The 20,972-nt window shown below is 34.0% G+C and overlaps 1 protein-coding gene across 1 annotated transcript; it reads left to right on the top strand.

Moving 5' to 3' along the window:
* The first annotated feature begins 17,042 nt into the window (after positions 1 to 17,042).
* Positions 17,043 to 20,527, top strand: LOC126732871 (acyl-CoA-binding domain-containing protein 3-like). The gene is made up of 5 exons (XM_050435919.1): positions 17,043 to 17,948; positions 18,746 to 18,851; positions 18,941 to 19,041; positions 19,143 to 19,214; positions 20,141 to 20,527. The coding sequence occupies exons 1-4, from the start codon at positions 17,158 to 17,160 to the stop codon at positions 19,207 to 19,209; spliced, it is 1,065 nt and encodes a 354-aa protein (XP_050291876.1). The 5' UTR covers positions 17,043 to 17,157; the 3' UTR covers positions 19,210 to 19,214; positions 20,141 to 20,527.
* The last annotated feature ends 445 nt before the right edge of the window (positions 20,528 to 20,972 follow it).

Raw genomic sequence — 20,972 nt, 5'->3', positions numbered from 1 at the left:
CCTTCTTCTTTATTTTAAAATGTAATTTTGAAATAAATGGTTCCTTCATATACTCCACCATTGTACTTCTTAATGAATTGTCATTTCATGTTGTAGGTATTGTGATCCAAAGACAGGGCTGTCTTATGCTACAAAAGAAGTATTCAAAATCATTCTCCAACAGTTAAACAGTATGACTTCCCTTACCTCTTTTAATAGCCTTTGTTTACATTTTAAGAAATTATAACCATGATCACCTCATGAATAGATAGTGAGTTTTTTTAAAAAAAAATAAGGTCAACAATGTCCATCACTCTCTTATTAGGTTTTTAATTTTATTATTTCTTTAAAAAAAAAAAAAGGTTTTTCATTTTATCAAAAGGTTAACCACAATTATCTATTTCTAACTACATTTGCACTAAATACATCCAACTTTATCAAAACGTTAATCACAATCATCTACACGTCTATCACTACTAAACAGCTACTAAATTTTTTTATTTAGAATGAATTTTTTTTTTTAATTTGTGTAACTTTTATGTATATCTAAATTATCCAATTAAAGTTGTCTACATCTCAACAAAAAAAAAAAAAAAAAAAGGGTTATCCATCTCAAATTTATGGGCCCACATGCATTTGGTCATCAGGTGGGTTCAAGAAAAAAGAAAAAATCGTCAATACCAACGTGCATGTTATTAAAGAGAAGTTGAAAATTTTAAATTTGATAGTAAAGCAGTTTCTTAGGAGTAAAACATGGGAGAGTGGAATGCAAACAATTTGTTAGGAGTAAAATGTGGGAGTGGAATTCAAACGTGTTAAGGATTTTTTTTTTTTTTTAATTTGGAAAAAAAAAGGGTCGGCCAGAGTTTTTTTTTTTTTTTTTTTTTTTTTTTTTTTTTTTTACAAAAGTGGGATTTTTTTTTTTTCAAAATAAAAGCGTGGTAGATAATTTTTTGTTTAAAAAAAATTATAACCATAAAAAAAAAAAAAAACGTTTATGATTATTGACTCATACGTGGTATTGATGATTATCATTACCAACATTTTCGGCTAACTACTATTTTATTCAAATGTTTGCTTTATTCTTTTTTTTTTTTTTTTTTGGGAGAAGAATTTTCTATTTCTATTTAAATTCAAATATTTCAAACACAAACTCTAACAAACTTAAGCTATTATCTTTAACAACAGATACCTTCAAACGTTGGTTGGTTAATTAAAGTTTTTTTTAAAAAAAAAAAAACAAATACTTGGTTTAACCCTAATTCTTTTATCTCTCTCTGAAAGTTCAAAAACGTGTATAAACACCCTTGAACGTTTAGACCCCCAAAAACAAAATAACCAATTCAAGCTTTATGACAAACAACTAGTGTGCGGAAAATGAACATAAGCTATAAACAGAATTGGAAATCAATCTAAGCCAATTATAAATCACATCCACAGCAGAAAATAAAAGGCAAAGATAAAGGGAAGAGAGATGCAAACACAAGGACAACACACGATGTGTTATCGAAGACGAAACCGAAGCCCTCGGCGTAAAACCTCTCCGCCGCCCTCCAAGCGGTAATCAATCCACTAGAAAATACAGTTGGGATACAAGGACAGCAATAGACCCTCCAAGCCTAATCTACCCAGTGCACCTAAGCCCTCCAAGCTTCTTGCTCCAACGAGGTTGCACCGAACCTTTTTCTTTTCTAGCTTCCCGGATTCCGCTACTAGACCATAGCATCAACCAATGAAGATTGGTTCCTTCCTAACTGCTTCCCAGAAATCCAAACAACTGTCTCACAGCGATGATAATGGTGAGAACCAGGTTTGGTACAATGCCTCTCAAGGATTTGACAATGGAGAGGAAGAGAGTTGAGGAATTTGAAGAGACTCTAAGGTAGAGATTGTGGGTGAAGCAATCTGGTTTTTCTTTAGGGTTTCTCTCTCAAAATTCTCTCTGGAAGCTCTCTTTCAATCGTGGGTTAAAGGGGTATTTATACTGGAGTGGGAGAGGAATGTGAAACGTCAGGTTTTACAAAACAGGGGTGGCTCGCGGCTTGACCAAGTCGCGAGATCCAGTCGCGAGTTAACCGTATGGCCAGTTGTCCTGTTTTGTCCTGTAGTGCTCCAGCTAGCATGACTGTTCATCTTCCAGCATGCTTGGCACGTGTGCAGCTTCTGGCGGCTTGCAGCCGCGAGTCCACCCGCGAGTCCCAGCCGCGAGTCTCTGTTTTCTTGCACACTCTTGAGCAAACTTCACTCTATCTCACTCACTACCCTTACAACAAACCCACCTAAATACAGAGTTACTAAATGCTGAATTACAAGCAAATTTGGCACGGAATAAAGCCAATTAGATGGTTGAATAAGTTCAACCTTACAATCTCCCCCTTTGGCTATTCCGTGACAAAACCCTAAAACAGACTCTAGACTTAACATGTGAGTTGGGAACAGTTGAACAAAACTCACTCACACCTAACTCTAGAAGCTGTGAAGCACTTAAATCATATGAACATAATACTCCTGAAACACAACAATACACCATGATCATTGTAAGCAGAAAATTATAAATGCATATGAAACAGACAATATGTGATCAAGCAAAGATGGAGTTAATAAACAAACCATGGCTTGATCAACCAAGTGAACACCACAAGGTAGTGATCACAGTGCTCATTCACACTTGGAATGAACACAAGGACATACAAGTTAACAAGCACAAGGCAAGACACTTGTATGCTCAACACTCAACCAATGCATAACACACAAGGCATATGCATCTAGGAACAATCCTACAAGGGCACAAGAGTGACAGTACATAAACCAAAATGCAGAACATTTAGATTAAAGTACTGATTTCAACATAGCATAAAGGCTGCACTAAGCAAGGTACATACCATAAAGCCTACAAACTATGCACAAAACAATAACCCTAAAAGCTTACAAAAGCACATGGGTACAAAACACATTATATTGAATAAAAACTTAAACAATATAAACTAAAAGTGCTTAAAGTTTCTTCCCTTCAAAATGATGAGAAGTTGTGATGCACTTAGAACATATATACTTGTAACCTGAAACACTTGCACAAAACACATTAGACCCTCAAGGTAAAACAAGTAATAAAAGGACAAGTATAATGTAACAAGCAAATTGCGATCAAGTAAACATGATGTAAAACATATGAGCAACTTGATCAAACACCAAAACAGTCATATAGAAATGACTACAATGATCACATAGCAAAGCAATTGATCATCCGAACATGCATTCAATGAAGCATAATAGCATAGGGATATATGCATGTCCAAAGCACAAACATGATGCAATGAGAACAACAAAGCATAACTCAAAGCACCATAAAGCCAACAAGAAAACAAACAGAACAAAGTTTTCAAGTTAACACAATGTCTTCTCCCCCTTGGTATATGCATCTCCCCTATGGAATATCTCTCCCCCTACACATGTGCATGAGAAATAGAATTTCTCCCCCTAAGGATGTGCACAAGAGTCATATAGAAATGACAAAAAAAAAAAACTCCGGTATACTTTCTAGAGTATACTCTCCCCCTTTTTGTCAGAAATAGACAAAGGGTCAAGAAGAAATGAGGGCAAGAGATGAAGGTATGAACAATGCTAATGATGCATGAGGGGAACAAGATGAATGAGAAAATGAAACTCAAACCTAAGACAAAATAACATGCTACAAAGCATAAGGTAACCATGACATGCTAGGATGAAGAAATAAAGTAAAGACCAATGCATGACAAGGGTAGCAAAGGTGTGTGCAAGAGGTGGCTAAGTGCAATGCATGACCAATGCATGAAAAATGCACATGTGGGGTAAAGTGTGCAAAATACACAACTAATGAACCAAACATGTTCCTAATAAGGAAACATGAGAAACCCTAAAGTTTGGTACTCATCGGAGTCCAAACAAGCGAGAAAATGTCTAAGAGGCATTTTATCAAACACCTAGCATACACACTATGAACACTGTGAGAGTGTCTTTTTCGGGATACTCAGGCCCAAGGATCCCGAGCCTGAGTGAAAAAGAAAAAGGGGATTTGGTGGACTGGGCCTTGACTCACCGCAGCTAAATGGCTGTTTAAGAATCAAGTGAATGCAGAGAGTGTTCCTGACATCATACAAAAGGATGACAAACAAGGATATCGAGGAGTGCCAAAATTAACAACGCAAGTTCAGAAGGAAAGATTAAGCAGGATTAGCAAGACAATAATAAAAAAAAAAATACTGTGGGGATCCTGGGAACAATATTTTATTAAAGCATTATCTATTTGATCACAGCAAGCTTACTAGGACGTGATACAAGGTCCAATCAAGCTCAAAAATTGCAGCCTTGAATGGCTATTTCAGCCTTCAAAACTTGCGAAGTTTGATTCTCGTTGGATCCGAGTATGTGCCATAGTTGCTTTTACAGGATGTCGGGAAGCAATGTTTGTTTTCCCTTGGTATTTTCTTTCTGCCTAAACTTTCTGATGATTTTCTTAGAGAATCTCTCCTTTCTATTGTGTTTCTTTCCTTTTTTTCTCGCTGCTTTCTTCACAACCCATCCTCTCCTTTTATAGTGGAGTTTTCTGGGCGTCTTGGGGAACCGTTGGTTCCCCTGTTTTGGTCTTTTGCAAACAGAGTACGTTCTGTCTTCATCATCTCGGTAAGTCCCCTTTTCCGTTTTCTCTCATTCTTTCCTTCTCTTGGTTCTGATTCCTTCGAAAGCTTCTGGTTGGCCATCCTCTTTGGGATGTGCTGAGGTATGCCCTTCTCGGCATCCTCACTTCTGGTGTCTTTTACTTCTCCGTTTCTTTCCTATTTGGGCGGAATCCTGTTCTGCTCTTTTGAAATCGTTTTGTTAACATTCTTCTTCCTTGTTTTGGTTCCCCGACGCCTTTTCTGTCTGTGCCATGAAGGGTCGCTTGCGTCCTTTTGTTTTTTCCTTGTTTTTCTTTCTATCGATCTGTTCTGGTCTTCTTTTTTCTTTGCGCTCATTGACGGTGCCCGAGGATCCTTGCGTCTTATACTTTGCTATGATGTTCTCTCTTTTTCTTTTTTGGTTGCTTTTCCTTTTCTGGGCTTCGGGATCCTCAGGGCCTTTTGTATAATCCCTTTGGACTTGGTCTCTTTTTTTTTTCTTCTGGGCTTAACTCACTCTTTCTTGGGCTTAGCTTATTCTTTCTTGGGCTTATTTTGCTGTGATTTTTTAGACCTCAACAAACACTAATGTGAAACAATGCATGAACATCATGAAATCCACCCTTAATACATGTTCTTTCTGCCACAAGGGGCCAACAACCAATGCATATCAACAAAAGAAACCAATCCCATAAAGAAATTTGACAAAAATTAAGTTTTCGCAACCCCAATGATAAAAATCCCAACCAAGAGCACAAAACTCTCCAAAACATAATCCAAGGATCAAAAATAATGAAAAGAATTTATAATTACCTTAGAAATGTTAATGGAATGAAAAACCATTCAAATTGGTTGGATTTTGATGTAAAAATATTGAAAGAGGGGTTTTAGAGAGGATGGGAGAGGTTTAAAACAAGTTTCCCACAAAAAGCCCATTAAAAAGCTGTTTCTGGGCAATTCGCGACTGGGCGAGTCGCGAGGTTCAGTTGCGAGCAAGCCGCGAGCCGCGAGTTTCAGCCGCGAGCCGCGAGTTTCAGTCGCGAAAATTTTCGCGAGTCGCGAGTGAGCCGCCAAAAGCTTCTGGATGAACTCGCGACTGGGGTTTCGCGACTGGCGAGTCGCCAGCTGAGCCGCGAAAAACTCTGACACCTGTTTTTCAATTCAGAACATGTTTAAACATTGAAAAACAAAGTAAGCACTAAACACAAACACAAAAAGTGATAAAAATCACTTCCAAAAATATATAAAATGATCAAAAATCTTTTTGGATTAAACCATATAAGATTGAGCACACACACATCACATTTAGACAAGTACAATCTAACAAATGAATAAGACATTCATTGAACATTAGGCATGTGTGTTGTGTGTGTGTATCAAATGTGGAATAGTCCTTAGTCTAGAGTGAAGCTTCAATGATCAATTCAATCAAGTCATACACAACAAGTGCTAAGTCAAGTGGTCTATCTCAATTATAGAAATGAGCATATATGACCTCCCACAAGAAAATGATTACATATGATGAAGCTTTTCATTTGGCTTCTTTACAATTCATAACATTTGATCATTTTGAATCAAAACATCTCATTTTGAGATCGATGCCTGAAATTTGTGATATTTCAATTTGATGAACAAGCCTTTGGCTTTTTGGGCATTATACAATTTTATTTAAGTCGCTTTCCCTTTTTGCTAGTCGAATACTAGTATGTGCGACGGCTTTTGCAGCTCATTATCTCTTTTCATTTTGAGATTTACATTTATTGAGCTCTTTAAGCAATAAAAATAAAAGAGTGGGAAGAGATATAAGCACAAGTTTACGCATGTATCAAAACCAACATGACTATTGACAAATCATTCATGACAAGCTTGAAGATCGATTTACAACAATCACACAAAGATGTCAAGATTTTTCCCACAAAGATATAAGTGCAAAAACTAACAAGCTAAGCTCGTAAATGCACAAAGCCATTTGTACAAAGGTACAAGGCCAAACTCACATGTGATATGTGCTCAAACATATATGATCAAACTTTTTGAATTTTTCACTTTTTATGTGGTTTTGGATTTTTTACTCACACAAAACTGAAATATAAAAGTAAAATCAAAAACAAAACAATGCATACAAATAAATGCAACATGTACAAAATGCATGATGATATGACATTTAATGCAAGAAGGGTCCTACAAAGATCGAAAGAATTAGATCAAGGACCAAAAAGAGCACAAGCTCAACCATATGAACCCTTCCTCATCCAAAAGGAACGATTGTTTGGAATGAGTGTCTCAAGAGAAGCGAGACGAGGGTTGGAAGAATGAGAACCGGAGATGCACATAGTCAAGGAGTTACGAGCATTAAACATTTTCTTTAACAACATGCTATTTCACTCAAAACCGGTTTACTCTTTTTAGCACTTCCAAAAAGCTCAAGTTTCTCTTTTCTTTTGATTCTTTTAAAAGCATGAAACTTAGAGCATTGAGGTCTTAGATGACCAAAGGCACCACAATGGTGGCAAACAATGCGTTTAGGTCTACTAGGCTTTTTAGAAAGAGATCTAGCAACATTGTTTTGTTCCCTTTTCAACTTGGAGCATTGAGGTCTTATATGACCGATCACACCGCAATGGTGGCAAGTTGGAACAAACTTAGATCCATTCAAAACCTTAGGTTGAGACCTAAACGGAGGCTTTGACTTAACAGCCTTTCTCTCCACATTTTGATTTCTCTTATGTGGAGGAATGTACACCGATTTGTCCTTTAAGGTTGAACACACACTAGGCACAAAATCGGGTACTATAACACGATTGCAACAAATATTTTCATCCTTTTTAACAATAGGTTCAACAATCAAACACTTGGCATGCATTTTAAGAGATTCATTTTCACATTTAAGATCATCAACAAGTTTGTTAGACAAAACAAGTTTAGCATCCAAGTCCATATTCAAACATTCAAACTCTTTCAGCTTTTCATGAGAAATTTCAGCAAGTTTTTTATATTTCTCAACCAATTTGTTGGATTCATTAAGCTTAGCAATCAAATCATCCTTTTCACAAAATAACTTGCTCAAATTCTTTTGAAACTTCTTAGCATTTTTCTTTAAGAGTTTGTCAACACCACCCATAGATTCAAATAACATGTCATCACATTTATGAGGATTAACACTCATAGAGGCAATTTCACAAACACGTGGCATGTTACATTCATTACCAACCAAATCATGCAAAGAGTCATACAAAGCACAATCCATGGCAAATAAACACAAGGGGTCAAGGATCACACTTAGGTATTTAAACCACAACAAGTGTACCCGCTCTGATACCAAATGAAAGTTCAAAAACGTGTATAAACACCCTTGAACGTTTAGACCCCCAAAAACAAAATAACCAATTCAAGCTTTATGACAAACAACTAGTGTGCGGAAAATGAACATAAGCTATAAACAGAATTGGAAATCAATCTAAGCCAATTATAAATCACATCCACAGCAGAAAATAAAAGGCAAAGATAAAGGGAAGAGAGATGCAAACACAAGGACAACACACGATGTGTTATCGAAGACGAAACCGAAGCCCTCGGCGTAAAACCTCTCCGCCGCCCTCCAAGCGGTAATCAATCCACTAGAAAATACAGTTGGGATACAAGGACAGCAATAGACCCTCCAAGCCTAATCTACCCAGTGCATCTAAGCCCTCCAAGCTTCTTGCTCCAACGAGGTTGCGTCGAACCTTTTTCTTTTCTAGCTTCTCGGATTCCGCTACTAGACCATAGCATCAACCAATGAAGATTGGTTCCTTCCTAACTGCTTCCCAGAAATCCAAACAACTGTCTCACAACGATGATAATGGTGAGAACCAGGTTTGGTACAATGCCTCTCAAGGATTTGACAATGGAGAGGAAGAGAGTTGAGGAATTTGAAGAGACTCTAAGGTAGAGATTGTGGGTGTAGCAATCTGGTTTTTCTTTAGGGTTTCTCTCTCAAAATTCTCTCTGGAAGCTCTCTTTCAATCGTGGGTTAAAGGGGTATTTATACTGGAGTGGGAGAGGAATGTGAAACGTCAGGTTTTACAAAACAGGGGTGGCTCGCGACTTGACCAAGTCGCGAGATCCAGTCGCGAGTTAATCGTATGGCCAGTTGTCCTGTTTTGTCCTGTAGTGCTCCAGCTAGCATGATTGGTCATCTTCCAGCATGCTTGGCACGTGTGCAGCTTCTGGCGGCTTGCAGCCGCGAGTCCACCCGCGAGTCCCAGCCGCGAGTCTCTGTTTTCTTGCACACTCTTGAGCAAACTTCACTCTATCTCACTCACTACCCTTACAACAAACCCACCTAAATACAGGGTTACTAAATGCTGAATTACAAGCAAATTTGGCACGGAATAAAGCCAATTAGATGGTTGAATAAGTTCAACCTTACACTCTCAGGTTCACGTATGCACAAACTTTTTGGATTGCATTGAGGAGTCATTGGAATGGAATATTAGATAAGTTTGGATGAGAGACTTTACAAGAATTATTATATGTGTTAAACCTCACATAAAGTGGTTGTTATCTAAGAAACTGTTGTAAAAAAATTTCTTTTGTAATAGAAACTATATTTCTTTTGTATACAATTAACGTGTATCTCTTGCCATAAAATTTTCAAATTAAGCTTTTATTTACTTATGTTATGGATGTGTAGTAAATGACCAAATTTTAGGATTAAAAATACTACATTTTACGAATAAACAAAAAATGATAACTGTCATACATAAAATTTGAAAAAAAAAAAAAAAAAAAAAAAAACCCACATCAACAACACCAAGAACGTGAGAGACTTTACAAGAATGAAATATTAGACTTTTAATTTTTTTTTTCCCTAAAATTTAGCATTTTATTTTTTTTCAAAATCAGATATGTTAGTGCCTAAATATAAGGATATGGATGGAGAAATTATAGTAGTAGTTTTATTGTAGGAGTCTTTCTTTTCCAAAATATGGACGACATTAAAAAAAAAAAGAGGAAAACGTGAGATTTATTTTGTATACAATTAACATGTATCTCTTCACATAAAATTTCCAATTTAAGTTTTATTTACTTATGTTATGGATGTGTAGTAAATGACTAAATTTTAGGATTAAAAAAACTACATTTTAGGAAAAGACAAAAAATGATAACTGTCATACATAAAATTTGAAAAAAAAAAAAAAAAAAAATGAAAACTTGAGATGTTTAACGTGGGATAGAAAGTGGAAATTTTTTAAATAGTACATAGATAGAGAGAGAGAGAGAACGTGAGAGACTTTACAAGAATGGAATATTAGATTTAAAATTTTTTTCCCTAAAATTTAGCATTTTATTTTCTTTCAAAATCAATTATGTTAGTGCCTAAATATAAGGATATGGAAGGAGAAATTATAGTAGTAGTTTTATTGTAGGAGTTTTTTTTTTTTTTCCAAAATATGGAAGAGATTAAAAAAATAAAAAAGGAAAACGTGAGATGCTAAAAAGTAGGATTTTTAAAATAGTAAATGGATAGATGTGTGTTTATATATATTAAAAAAAAAAAGACAAAGTACAAGATGTAAATACTTTGAATTTTCGAAAATGAGAAAACAATAAAAATGATTTCATTTTTCATTAAAAAAAATGTATTATTTATTTCAAAAAGTAAATTAAAGATTAAATTAAGAGAGGAGTATATACTTAGTTTAATGCTTTGGTCTAAATTTAAAGTGCGATTTTGAGCAATAGTACATGACAAAAAATGATAACTGTCATATATAAAATTTGAAAAAAAAAAAAAAAAAAAAAAAAAAACAACATCAACAACACCAAAAAGGTATTAAAAAAAAAAGGAAAACTTCATATGTTTAACGTAGGATAGAAAGTGGAAATTTTTTAAGTAGTACATAGATAGAGAGAGAGAACGTGAGAGACTTTACAAGAATGGAATATTAGATTTAAAATTTTTTTCCCTAAAATTTAGCATTTTATTTTCTTTCAAAATCAATTATGTTAGTGCCTAAATATAAGGATATGGAAGGCGAAATTATAGTAGTAGTTTTATTGTAGGAGTCTTTTTTTTTCCAAAATATGGAAGAGATTAAAAAAAAAAAAAAAAAAAAAGGAAAACGTGAGATGCTAAAAAGTAGGATTTTTAAAATAGTTCATGGATAGATGTATATATATATATATATATATATTAAAAAAAAAAAAAAACAAAGTACAAGATGTAAATACTTTGAATTTTCCAAAAAGATAAAACAGTAAAAATGATTATATTTTTCATTACCAAATAACATATTATTTACTTCAAAAAGTAAATTAAAGATTAAGTTAAGAGAGGAGAATATACTTAGTTTAATGCTTTGGTCTAAATTTAAAGTGCGATTTTTTTAAATAGTACATGGAAAAGGTACTATTTAAATAATGGAGTGCATGATCAAGCAATATTGAACATGTAGGCCATTGATGAGTATTATGTGTAGTGAAATAATTTTTCATCACACCCCTAGACTTTTTTTTTTTTTTTTTTTTTGTGATTAGAAAATGTAATAATCCAAAATTATAATAAATGTTCTAAATTAACTCTTACACGTTAGCCATCTATCAGTATGTCCCACGTAATTAAGGGTATTTTTTTTACGGATAATTAAGGGAACTTTAGTAAAGAAGAGATTAAAAAAGTTTTAACGTAAAACAACAATATTTTTCTTTTCAGACTTCAACGCCTCTTTGTATATTTGTTTGATATTATATTTATATCCGGTAAAGTAAGAAATTAAATGTACATTCAAATCCTTTAAATCATCACCTCCACAACTCTCAACTTCTAAATTCACTAAGCCACTTCTTCTCTCTCTTACACTTACACACAGACACATAAAGTTACAAACAGACATTATTTTCTCATCCAAATTAACCAAAATGGCATGATTTTTTTTTTAAAGTGTGTGAAATGAGTACGAAAAATTTAATCTAATTTTAACTATAAATAAATGATTTTTTGAAATAAATTAAACATTTTCTGAATTATATTTTCATCATATTGATCTAACAAATCATAACCTAAAATAATAATTTAATAATTTTAAGAAGTGTAACTTATTTCTCCTATTTTACTAAAAATTTATTACAATCACACATATTATTACAATTCTTACATGTGATTAATTTGTTCAAAATTAGTTCACTTTAATGAGGTTTTAAAACACCCTGTTTGTGACAAGGAAAAATCTATTGATTATTGTGTATGTATGCGCAACGACCACCATAAATTTAATTTAATTTTATGTAGAAATGAGTTCACAAAATACATCGGCGGTGAATACCGATGACATAGAACGTCATCGAGAACAATGGAGATATTATGCTCGCTTGAGAAGACAACGAGAAGACAATGAAAGCAGAAATATTCGATTGGCAAGACGTCGTGCTAATTACTCAAGACAAAGGCAACAAACTTTAGGTGGTGATCACATTTTAGTGGGAGGCCCAACAAATTTAAATGAAGAAGATGTTGTACATTCTAATTCAACATCAACAAACCCATCACTAATGCCACCTAATCACGAGGATGGACGAAGTCGTCGGCTTACCCATATCCGTAACTTGGCACGCAATATGCCAGTTGAGCATAGGGCTATGCAAGAAGTCAGTGGTGAGATTATAGTTTAAGCTGTTTAAACATTCTTCATTGATTGGAATCTTATTATTTTGATAAAATCCGTAATCTCTGGCATGTTAATTGTATGTCAATGTATACTAATTATGCATTTTCATCACAAAAAAATCTAGGAGTGTGATTGAAAAATTATTTCTCCATACATGACACTCATCACACCCCTAGGTTTTTTTTGTGATTGAAAAATATAATAATTCCAAATTATAATAAATGCTCTAATTTAATCCTTACCCAAAAAATAGAAGAGCTTCTGAGCACGCGCGTGAGCGCGTGCTCAGAGGCTAGTTAAAATAACCCATATATCTATATCTATATATATATATATATATATATATATTAACAGGTAAACATGGGATAAACTTAAATTAGAACTCTCAATTAGAGTTCTAATTTTGTGCCATGTATTATAAATTATTTATTCTTAAAGAGTTTTATTTCTTAATTTTAGAATCAAATGTGATGTCATATCATAAATATTCCTCCAAGTGAATTAATAAATACAAAAACCAAAGAGTTTAGAATAAATGAATCGTAAAAAAAAAAAAAAAAAGTTCTTCACAATAAATTTTTTTTTTTAAATGGACAATTTACATTTTATACCTAATAATATCCTTACAAAATTTTTTAAAGAGTTAACAAAATATAAAAATGACTATCAATAGTATTTAAATTATATATATATATTATGCATTTTATTGTATATTTTTAAGTGTATCCATGCATATGTATGGGGTTACAAGCTAGTATCATATAACATTTGTACCTATAAAATATAATACTGTTATCATTTTTTTTTTTTTTGCTGAAATACTATTTATCACTGATTATTAATTTTTTTTTTTTTTTTGCTAAACATTGATTATTAAAATTATATGCATTACTAATTCATATTTTATATATAGTATGGAATATGGATGTAATTAATTTGACAGTGCCTAATGTTTATCTTTGTTTCTTGATTTTATCAAGAGACCATATAAAAAAAAATAGATTTAATTTATATATACATTGTCTAATTTTATGTGTGGCCCCCCAAACAATCATTGATGATCTGGAATCTCAAGCAGTCATAGGGATCAACAACAAATAAGTGAGGAACTTGCGTCTAGGTAAGGAGGTGTTGTTTATGTGAAAGTCCTTTTGATGACCATCTAAGGTTGGTTATCTGGTGAAAGATATCAAATCCTATAAGAATATCTCAACTAGTAAGAAGGGATCCAAGGACTTGGTGTTTTATAGTGAGGGTTAGAAAAATTTTGATAAGTATGAATGGTGAATTCTTGGTTCAACCACCACTAGACACAAGCTCTTCTCTTTAAAAAACTAGATTTCTAACCCATCATATCTTGTCGGGTGACATTGCAGTAAATAAAGTGAATTGTGCTCCATCATCCTTACTTAGTGTCCGTTTGAGATCTGCTTATTTTACTAAAACTGAAAACTTTTTACTGAAAGTACTGTAAATAAAGGTAAAAGTTAATTGAAATAATACAGTAAGACCCATGAATAGTACCAAAAAATACAATGAGACCCATAAATAGTAACAAAAATAAACTAAATAGTAAAATAAGTTAGTAAAAATAATTCATGCCAAAGCACACTTTAATCTAAGGTATTTGGAGGGGAAAATTACTTTCTTGACTAGTTCACTAGTAGAGAGAATTCCCAACCTGCTCAGATTAATTGGCCAATAAGAGTGAGAGCAGCAAACCACAGAGAAAGGGAAATCGAGGAGAATATGCTCTAGAGATTGTGGTTGTCGCATGGAACATGGGCTGTGTCTTGCTGGGGCCATCTGCTATTCAAAGGAATCAAAGCAGTTTTACTAAGGAGGATGTTTAGTTTTTATTGGTGTTTCTACTTTCTATTCCATTTTGTCTAATGGACCTGTATCCTGGAATCTAGGTGATTGGTCCAAAGGTAAGCATATTTAACAGTGAAATTTCCAAGCTTGTTTGGTGTCCAACTGAGCCTATCAGGTGAGGGATTGGCTAGGAGGGGAATTTTGATTCTACAATCTACATTTGACTGTGGGTCATCAAATATAGAGGAGAGTTTATTTATATCCCACCATCCCAGGTTGAATCTAAAGAGAATTTCAGTTGAAAAACCCAATGAGTCTCATTTGGGATGGTTTTACTTTTATCAGGTGGGAAATGTAATTGCGATTCCTGTATACGGCAAAACCTCCTCAATCGTGGTTCACCAACCGACAACTTTTTTATGCAAAGCAAAAATATTTTACAAAAACAACTAAACTATTGCATGTGACATTTGCGATAGTATTTTATATATATATATATATATATAAATTTTTTTTTTTTTTTAATTTCAACCTATAACATCTGCTTTTAATGATTATACTTTTTTAATTATTAGACGAAAATACCAATCGATTTTTGGTATAAGTAAGGATTGAACCTTAAATCTCTTATTCAACCCTTAAAGACTTTATCAATTGAACTAATTGCAACCCATTAAAATTCAGTAATACTAGTTTGTTAATTGTTTTATCATTTGCTAAATTACTAGTTTCTTAATTGTTGCATCTAAGAATTCAGTCCAAAATAATAATAAAAATCGTTGGATCTAGGAGACATCAAACTTATATTAAATTCACCATGCCCAATGTTTGCTCCATGAATGTACCCCAATTGCAAGCAATTACAGATCATAGCTAAAAGTATGAAGCTTTTATCATTAGTTCACGAATGGACCACATACCTGCAATTTTCTTATGCTTGGTTGCTCATCCAATTTCATTGTATATTTTTAGTCATTGCTTTTAGTTTAGACTTTAGACTTTAGAGCAAGCACATCATATTAATTAATTAATCACTACGAATCCTATAGAGATTATCGGTCCAAGTGATGCACTCTATGACTCTAAACAAAATATAATAAGACATCTAATCTAATATAATTCTTGTAACTGTTGTTTTTTTACTTCCAAACGTGGACATGGCCTTAAGTTAATGAGTGATAAAGACAATTAAAACCACAAGAAAAACATGAACCACACCTGGCACAGTACCGCCGACTATTATTATAGACCATAAAAGGCCCTTCCTTTGACATGGACATCCTTTCACCTTTACACATCCCACTCTCGTGAGTATTTTTGGCTTGCTACTGTTGGGCTTTTGTTTTTATCGTCCTATTAAAAAATGAAATAGACATCTTTGAATTGACACCATGTTGCTTGCACATCAAATTATCTCCTAATACTGTGTGTTATCTTTCTTTATTATCATCAACCTAAGTTTTCTATCGGTTTGGAATTTGGTTACTTTAATATTTAATCTTGCTTAGCACTAGCCAATTATTGGGTCTACTTTTTTTTAAAGGTAGAATAAGATTTTTTATTTTATTTTATATTTTTTATAAAAGGAAAAAAAATTAAGAAAAGGTTAGTGTGGGAGGGAAGGTTTATGAGTGGCACTCTTGTTAAATTGGACTCGAGGAGCAATTGGGAGCAACCTACCTTCAAATCAATTCTAATCTAGTTGAGATGGCTGAAACATCCGACGAGCAAATGTCCTTGAGGGGCATCCAATACTTGAGGAAGTATCATCAGGGTAGCCACATGGCAAACAAGGTTGAAGCCACCCCAACTGAGAATTGGGCAGCCGAAGAGGGCAAAGATAACAGATATAAGTGAAGATAGAAAGAAATTTTCCTATAAATTAACCATCATCTCCGCGTTGAATGCACTACAACAATCCATTGGCCGTTTTTATGGCAAAATGATCTCTGAATAGTGCACTCATAGCCTATATCCTACTCTACCACCGTTAGCAAAACAATGATGGGACAAGTATCAAGGGAAAGATTAGCAGTCCTCAAAGTGGAAGGTTGAGATGTGATTCAAGTGGCTATAAAAGGAAGGAAGATCCTACATGAACGAGATCGAAAAATGAGAGAGAGAGAGAGATAGGAACCAGACTATAAACTGTAATTCTCTTCAAGTACAATAGATTCTCAGTTAGAGGAGAGATAAATAAGAATTTCACTCTTCCTTGTTAAATTTCTGTCATTGTTAAGCCATTCCTGTGGCCAACCTTACTTCTTTAATCACTAAGCCACACTTCCGAGGAATCTAAGTGTTGACCTGCATATCTATCTCTACAAATTAATTGTATTGGGTTCCAATCTTAGCCCATTTTAAATGAGTTAAGCCTGAGATTTTACCCCCTATAGTTAGTAAGGTAGAATACGATTTGAACATATATATATATATATATATATTAGTTTTAATGAAAGCACCACGAATTTTATTCAGATTGAAAATCAATAATTATATCTTAGAGAAAGAGTTTGTTCAAAGAAGTAAAGATTTCGATTCTCTTCAACTTAAGCAGAAAAATCATCAATACTTAAAGCATATTTTTTATATATAAAGAAGCCCTTAAAAATTTCAAACATATAAGGTAAGATTTTTATTTTTTATTTTTTTATTTCATACCAGGTGAAGTGAGCTTATAATTCTTATGGGTTAACTTCCTGAAGAAAAAAAAAAATCGTTTGAATTATAGTTACAGGTTGATAATGATTACGCTTTATTATCATCAGTTATTGATTTTTTTTTTTTTTTTGGTGTTCATATCCAATTAGAACTTCAATGGAAAAAGGAATAATTATCAGTTAAGTTTTATTTTTTTATAGAAAAAATCAGTTAAGCTTAATTAGAGGTCCTCTTTTAATGGGATATTATCAATCTACTAACTACTCCAGTGGTCTTCTACTAGAACACCCATATTGGTCCATAACCACCGCCTCCTGTCTGTCTCTATCTGTCACACACAAATTAGTGAAACAGTCCTTTTCAAATTGGGTCTCTTTGAGTTGAGAGACGCATGCCATCCAATTGGGACCGACACCTACATGGTAGTTGCAGATGCCAATAAGCAGAATATACTTTGCTCTGTTCTGCACAAAAAAAAAAAATCCTCTCCTCTTTTTCCGTCTCTTAATCTATATCAATCTCTCCTCCTCTTCACCCCTCTCTCTCTCTCTCTCTCTCTCACACGCAAACACACAATGATAATAACCATGGAAATTCTTTTTACTCTCTTGACCCTCACGATCATTGTCGTTTCTGTTATTATAACCTGGGTTAATAATGACCTTCGCAAGCTTCATGACGTTTCCGTAAAATCGGTGCCTAAACTCGAAGTTGAACCCAAAATTCGAGTTGGGCTTGTTGAGAAAATTGATGACAATAAAAGCTTAAGCGAAACCGAAGTGCTGGTTCAGGAAAAGTTGGGAATTCAAGAATCTGAAGGGTGTGACTGTGAGTCACCGAAGGAGGACGATAACGGTAGGGAGGTAGTTAAGATCGTTGAAGTGGGAGAGAGACCTGTCGTAGGAGACACGGTATTTGATAAAAGTCCCAGAAAGGAAAAGCTTCGTGAGATTGAGTTTGACAAGAATGGAGGTGATAAGTTAATTGAGTTAGAGGATGATTGGGAATGGGAAGGGATCGAGAGGACTGAATTGGAAAAGGTTTTCGGTGCCGCGGTGGCGTTTGTCGGTTCTGTTGAAAATGCTGATCGAGTTTCGAGTCTTGGAAGCAATTTGAAGATGCAGTTATATGGGCTTCACAAGATTGCTACACAAGGGCCTTGCCATGAACCCCAACCAATGGCATTGAAGCTCTCTGCTCGCGCAAAATGGTAAATAGCTAGTCAATAATTTTTTTATAGCAAGTGCTAGGTTGTTTAAATATTGTGGTTGCGAATTTGTCTTGTAGTATTGGTTTTCTTATATGTGATTGCCACTTTTGAGATGCCTTTAATTAATAGGTGAAGCAAGATCTTTGGTGTAAATTGATAAAATTGTCTCAAATCGAATGCATGGAGGTGTGTGTAACCTGCATTGGGTTGGTTGAGAAAAATCTAATTTACCAAGCTCATAGTACAATTTATAATCATGATTACATATGCAAAAGATAGTGTTGTGGTGAGTGAACATACAAACATTTTAAGACCACCAAAAAAAAAAAAAAAAAAATCCACAACCTTTGCCGTAATTGTCCACATGGTAAACTATGAGTGGTGGGTCTATATGAAAGTGACAGATTTTCAATGTAGGAAAGTTGTAGCAAAAGTTGTGACTTTTTATGTGATACTAGAATTACTCTTGAACATTAGGCATAAAAGCATAGCAGATAAAGAGTCTCGGAAAAAAGCATACTGATAATCAAAAATTGAGTAAAAAACAACATCAAAGAATGTGGTCGGTTGTGGCTGATGGACTGAAATGTTGAAATGATACCTGTGTTTGGTATATTTATGACAGCCAATGTTGAAATAGATCAGAAATCTAGTTTAGCTACAAGTATCAACACAGATGGACTTAATGTGTAAACAAATTAAGACCTTTCCTTCTAGTGTATAGCTTGATTAGTAGTCATCCTAATAGGTTTTTGGCTATACTTCATTGGGTGATTTAATTGATGAAGGTTATGCAGGAATGCTTGGCAACAGCTTGGGAACATGAGTCCGGAAATGGCAATGGAGCTGTACATCTCCCTTCTCTCGGGAAGCATTCCTGGGTGGATGCAAGATGATTTTGTTGTAAGGCTTTGCTTTTGGATTTTTCCTATTAGTGATTTTCTTTGATGGGGAATGGGGTTCATAGTCCTGGCATGTATTTATTGGTACAGGGAGATCATGAACATGTTTTAGCAGAGGTTGAAGTATTTAAGAAGCTAGCTTCTGATTTAAAGAGTTTGCTACCAATCAAACCAGGTGCTGTAGATGAAAGGTATTTGATATTAGTGGATCATTGGATGGTATTTTTGTCTCGTCAGTTATCACTTCTCCCGCAAGAGCCGACTTTATTCTCACTGTTTTCTTTATTGGCAGGAAAATGGAGATAAAGCCTTGTTTTGAGGGATTGGATGTAAATGCATTTGGGGTCCAAACTACTTAATTTTGGTATGCACATGCTCATTTGGTTAGGATATTCCTTGCTTTAATTTTTTTATAGACTTGCATGCCAGACAGTGTATGGTGTAATGGAGAAACTTGGCAAACATAAATGGAATGTTTCTATTATTATGTCTTGCAAATCATAGGCAAATTGAGTATTACAATTTTCAATGATGTACATCAGAAAAGGAAAACTTTATTGTCCATGCAAATTAACATTTTCCAGATGAAAAATACTTAGGAGATGTCTGTAAGGCTGAGATTGGCTGTAACATCTTTTGAAAATGCGGAATAAAATGGATTGAGAAATATATATATATATATATATATATATTCCACTATAAGTAATAGTTTGCAACTATAGCATTTCAATTAAAATTGCAACACTTATGAGCTTTTCAGGGATCTGGTTAACAACATAGTACTTGTATGAAAGAAGATACATGTCTATCATAAATATCTGCCGTTCAATATTCCATTGGATCAATTGGTGATTTTTCCTTTTCTGTATGCCCTATTAAAGTGTATTGCAGCTTTCACCTATAAATTTAGTTTTGGCAAGGGACACACACACACTTAAAATGTACAACGACATATATGTATGTCAATATGTGTATGTATATTTTTGCATTAGATTATGATTATATCATTACCAAAACTATTTTGAGACTGTATACATATATTGAATCAAGAAACCACTAGTGGGATAGTAAAATCTAGTATCTACCAAAGCACAACTACAATGTGTCAGATTCAAAGATTAAGGTAATGACACATCTGGCATTTTTCTCCTTCCTTAATCCTTTACTTTATGGTCAGCATTTGTTAAGCTATGTAGTTGATATGATTCAATTTGAGGGATAGTTTTCAAGTTAAGTGCTCCAACATAAAATGTATTGCTTTTCACTAACTAGGCTTGTTTTCTTCTTCAGGACAAGGACATGCACTTGCCAGTTGCTCTTCATCAGCAGAGTGGCGTCTCCTACATTCTCACAGCAAGGATGAGGAGTTCGCTTTGAGGATTGGAGTCATTAGGCTGGTTTTTACCTAGTAGATATTGCAATGTTCTGTGGCAATAAAAAAACTGAACTTGTATTTATGGCATAACGTATTTTCAGTTCCTGCTTCAGCCTGTTTCAATGAGTTTACAGTAAAAGTATATATGATTTTAGGCCTAGGAATTCTTTTAGTAGATCTGTTTCCTTGATTATGAGGAAAAGGGAAATTTAGAATCTTTCAATCCTCCATTAAATTAGGAAACTCATTTTGTACAGGTAGCTAAGCCAATAAGATTTCCATTGCATTGTTTAATTTTTTAAGTGCTTGAGACTTTCTAATCTTCTTCACGTTTTCTACAGCATAAGGAACACAGCAGATCCTCAAATTTACATTCAACCAACATGTATTTAAAGATGCTGCGAAAATTAAGCACTAAAGCTTAACTTAAGTTGATGCTACTTTTTACCAACCGCATGCGTAAGCATGCACCTGTGTTGACGAATGATGCATCGAAATAGCCTGATTAGATGAGTTGTAATCATTACTTCCAATGAGATATCTTTTCATAAATACGTGTGAAACTTGTAATTGCTATGCTTTGTTTTGAAGGAAAAAGAAAAAAAAAAGAACTACTAAAGTTTGAAATTAGGATGACCTACTTAGGCCAATTTTTGGTACAACTCTCCCATCATACTAAAGATTTCTCCTTTTTGGGGGGCCAAACTCAAAAACTATGTTAACGAATTGTCGTGACTCAGGATAGTA

This window comes from Quercus robur, chromosome 6, assembly GCF_932294415.1.
Source record: "Quercus robur chromosome 6, dhQueRobu3.1, whole genome shotgun sequence".
Taxonomy (NCBI): Eukaryota; Viridiplantae; Streptophyta; class Magnoliopsida; order Fagales; family Fagaceae; genus Quercus; species Quercus robur.
This window is presented reverse-complemented; position numbering and strand designations above follow the sequence as displayed.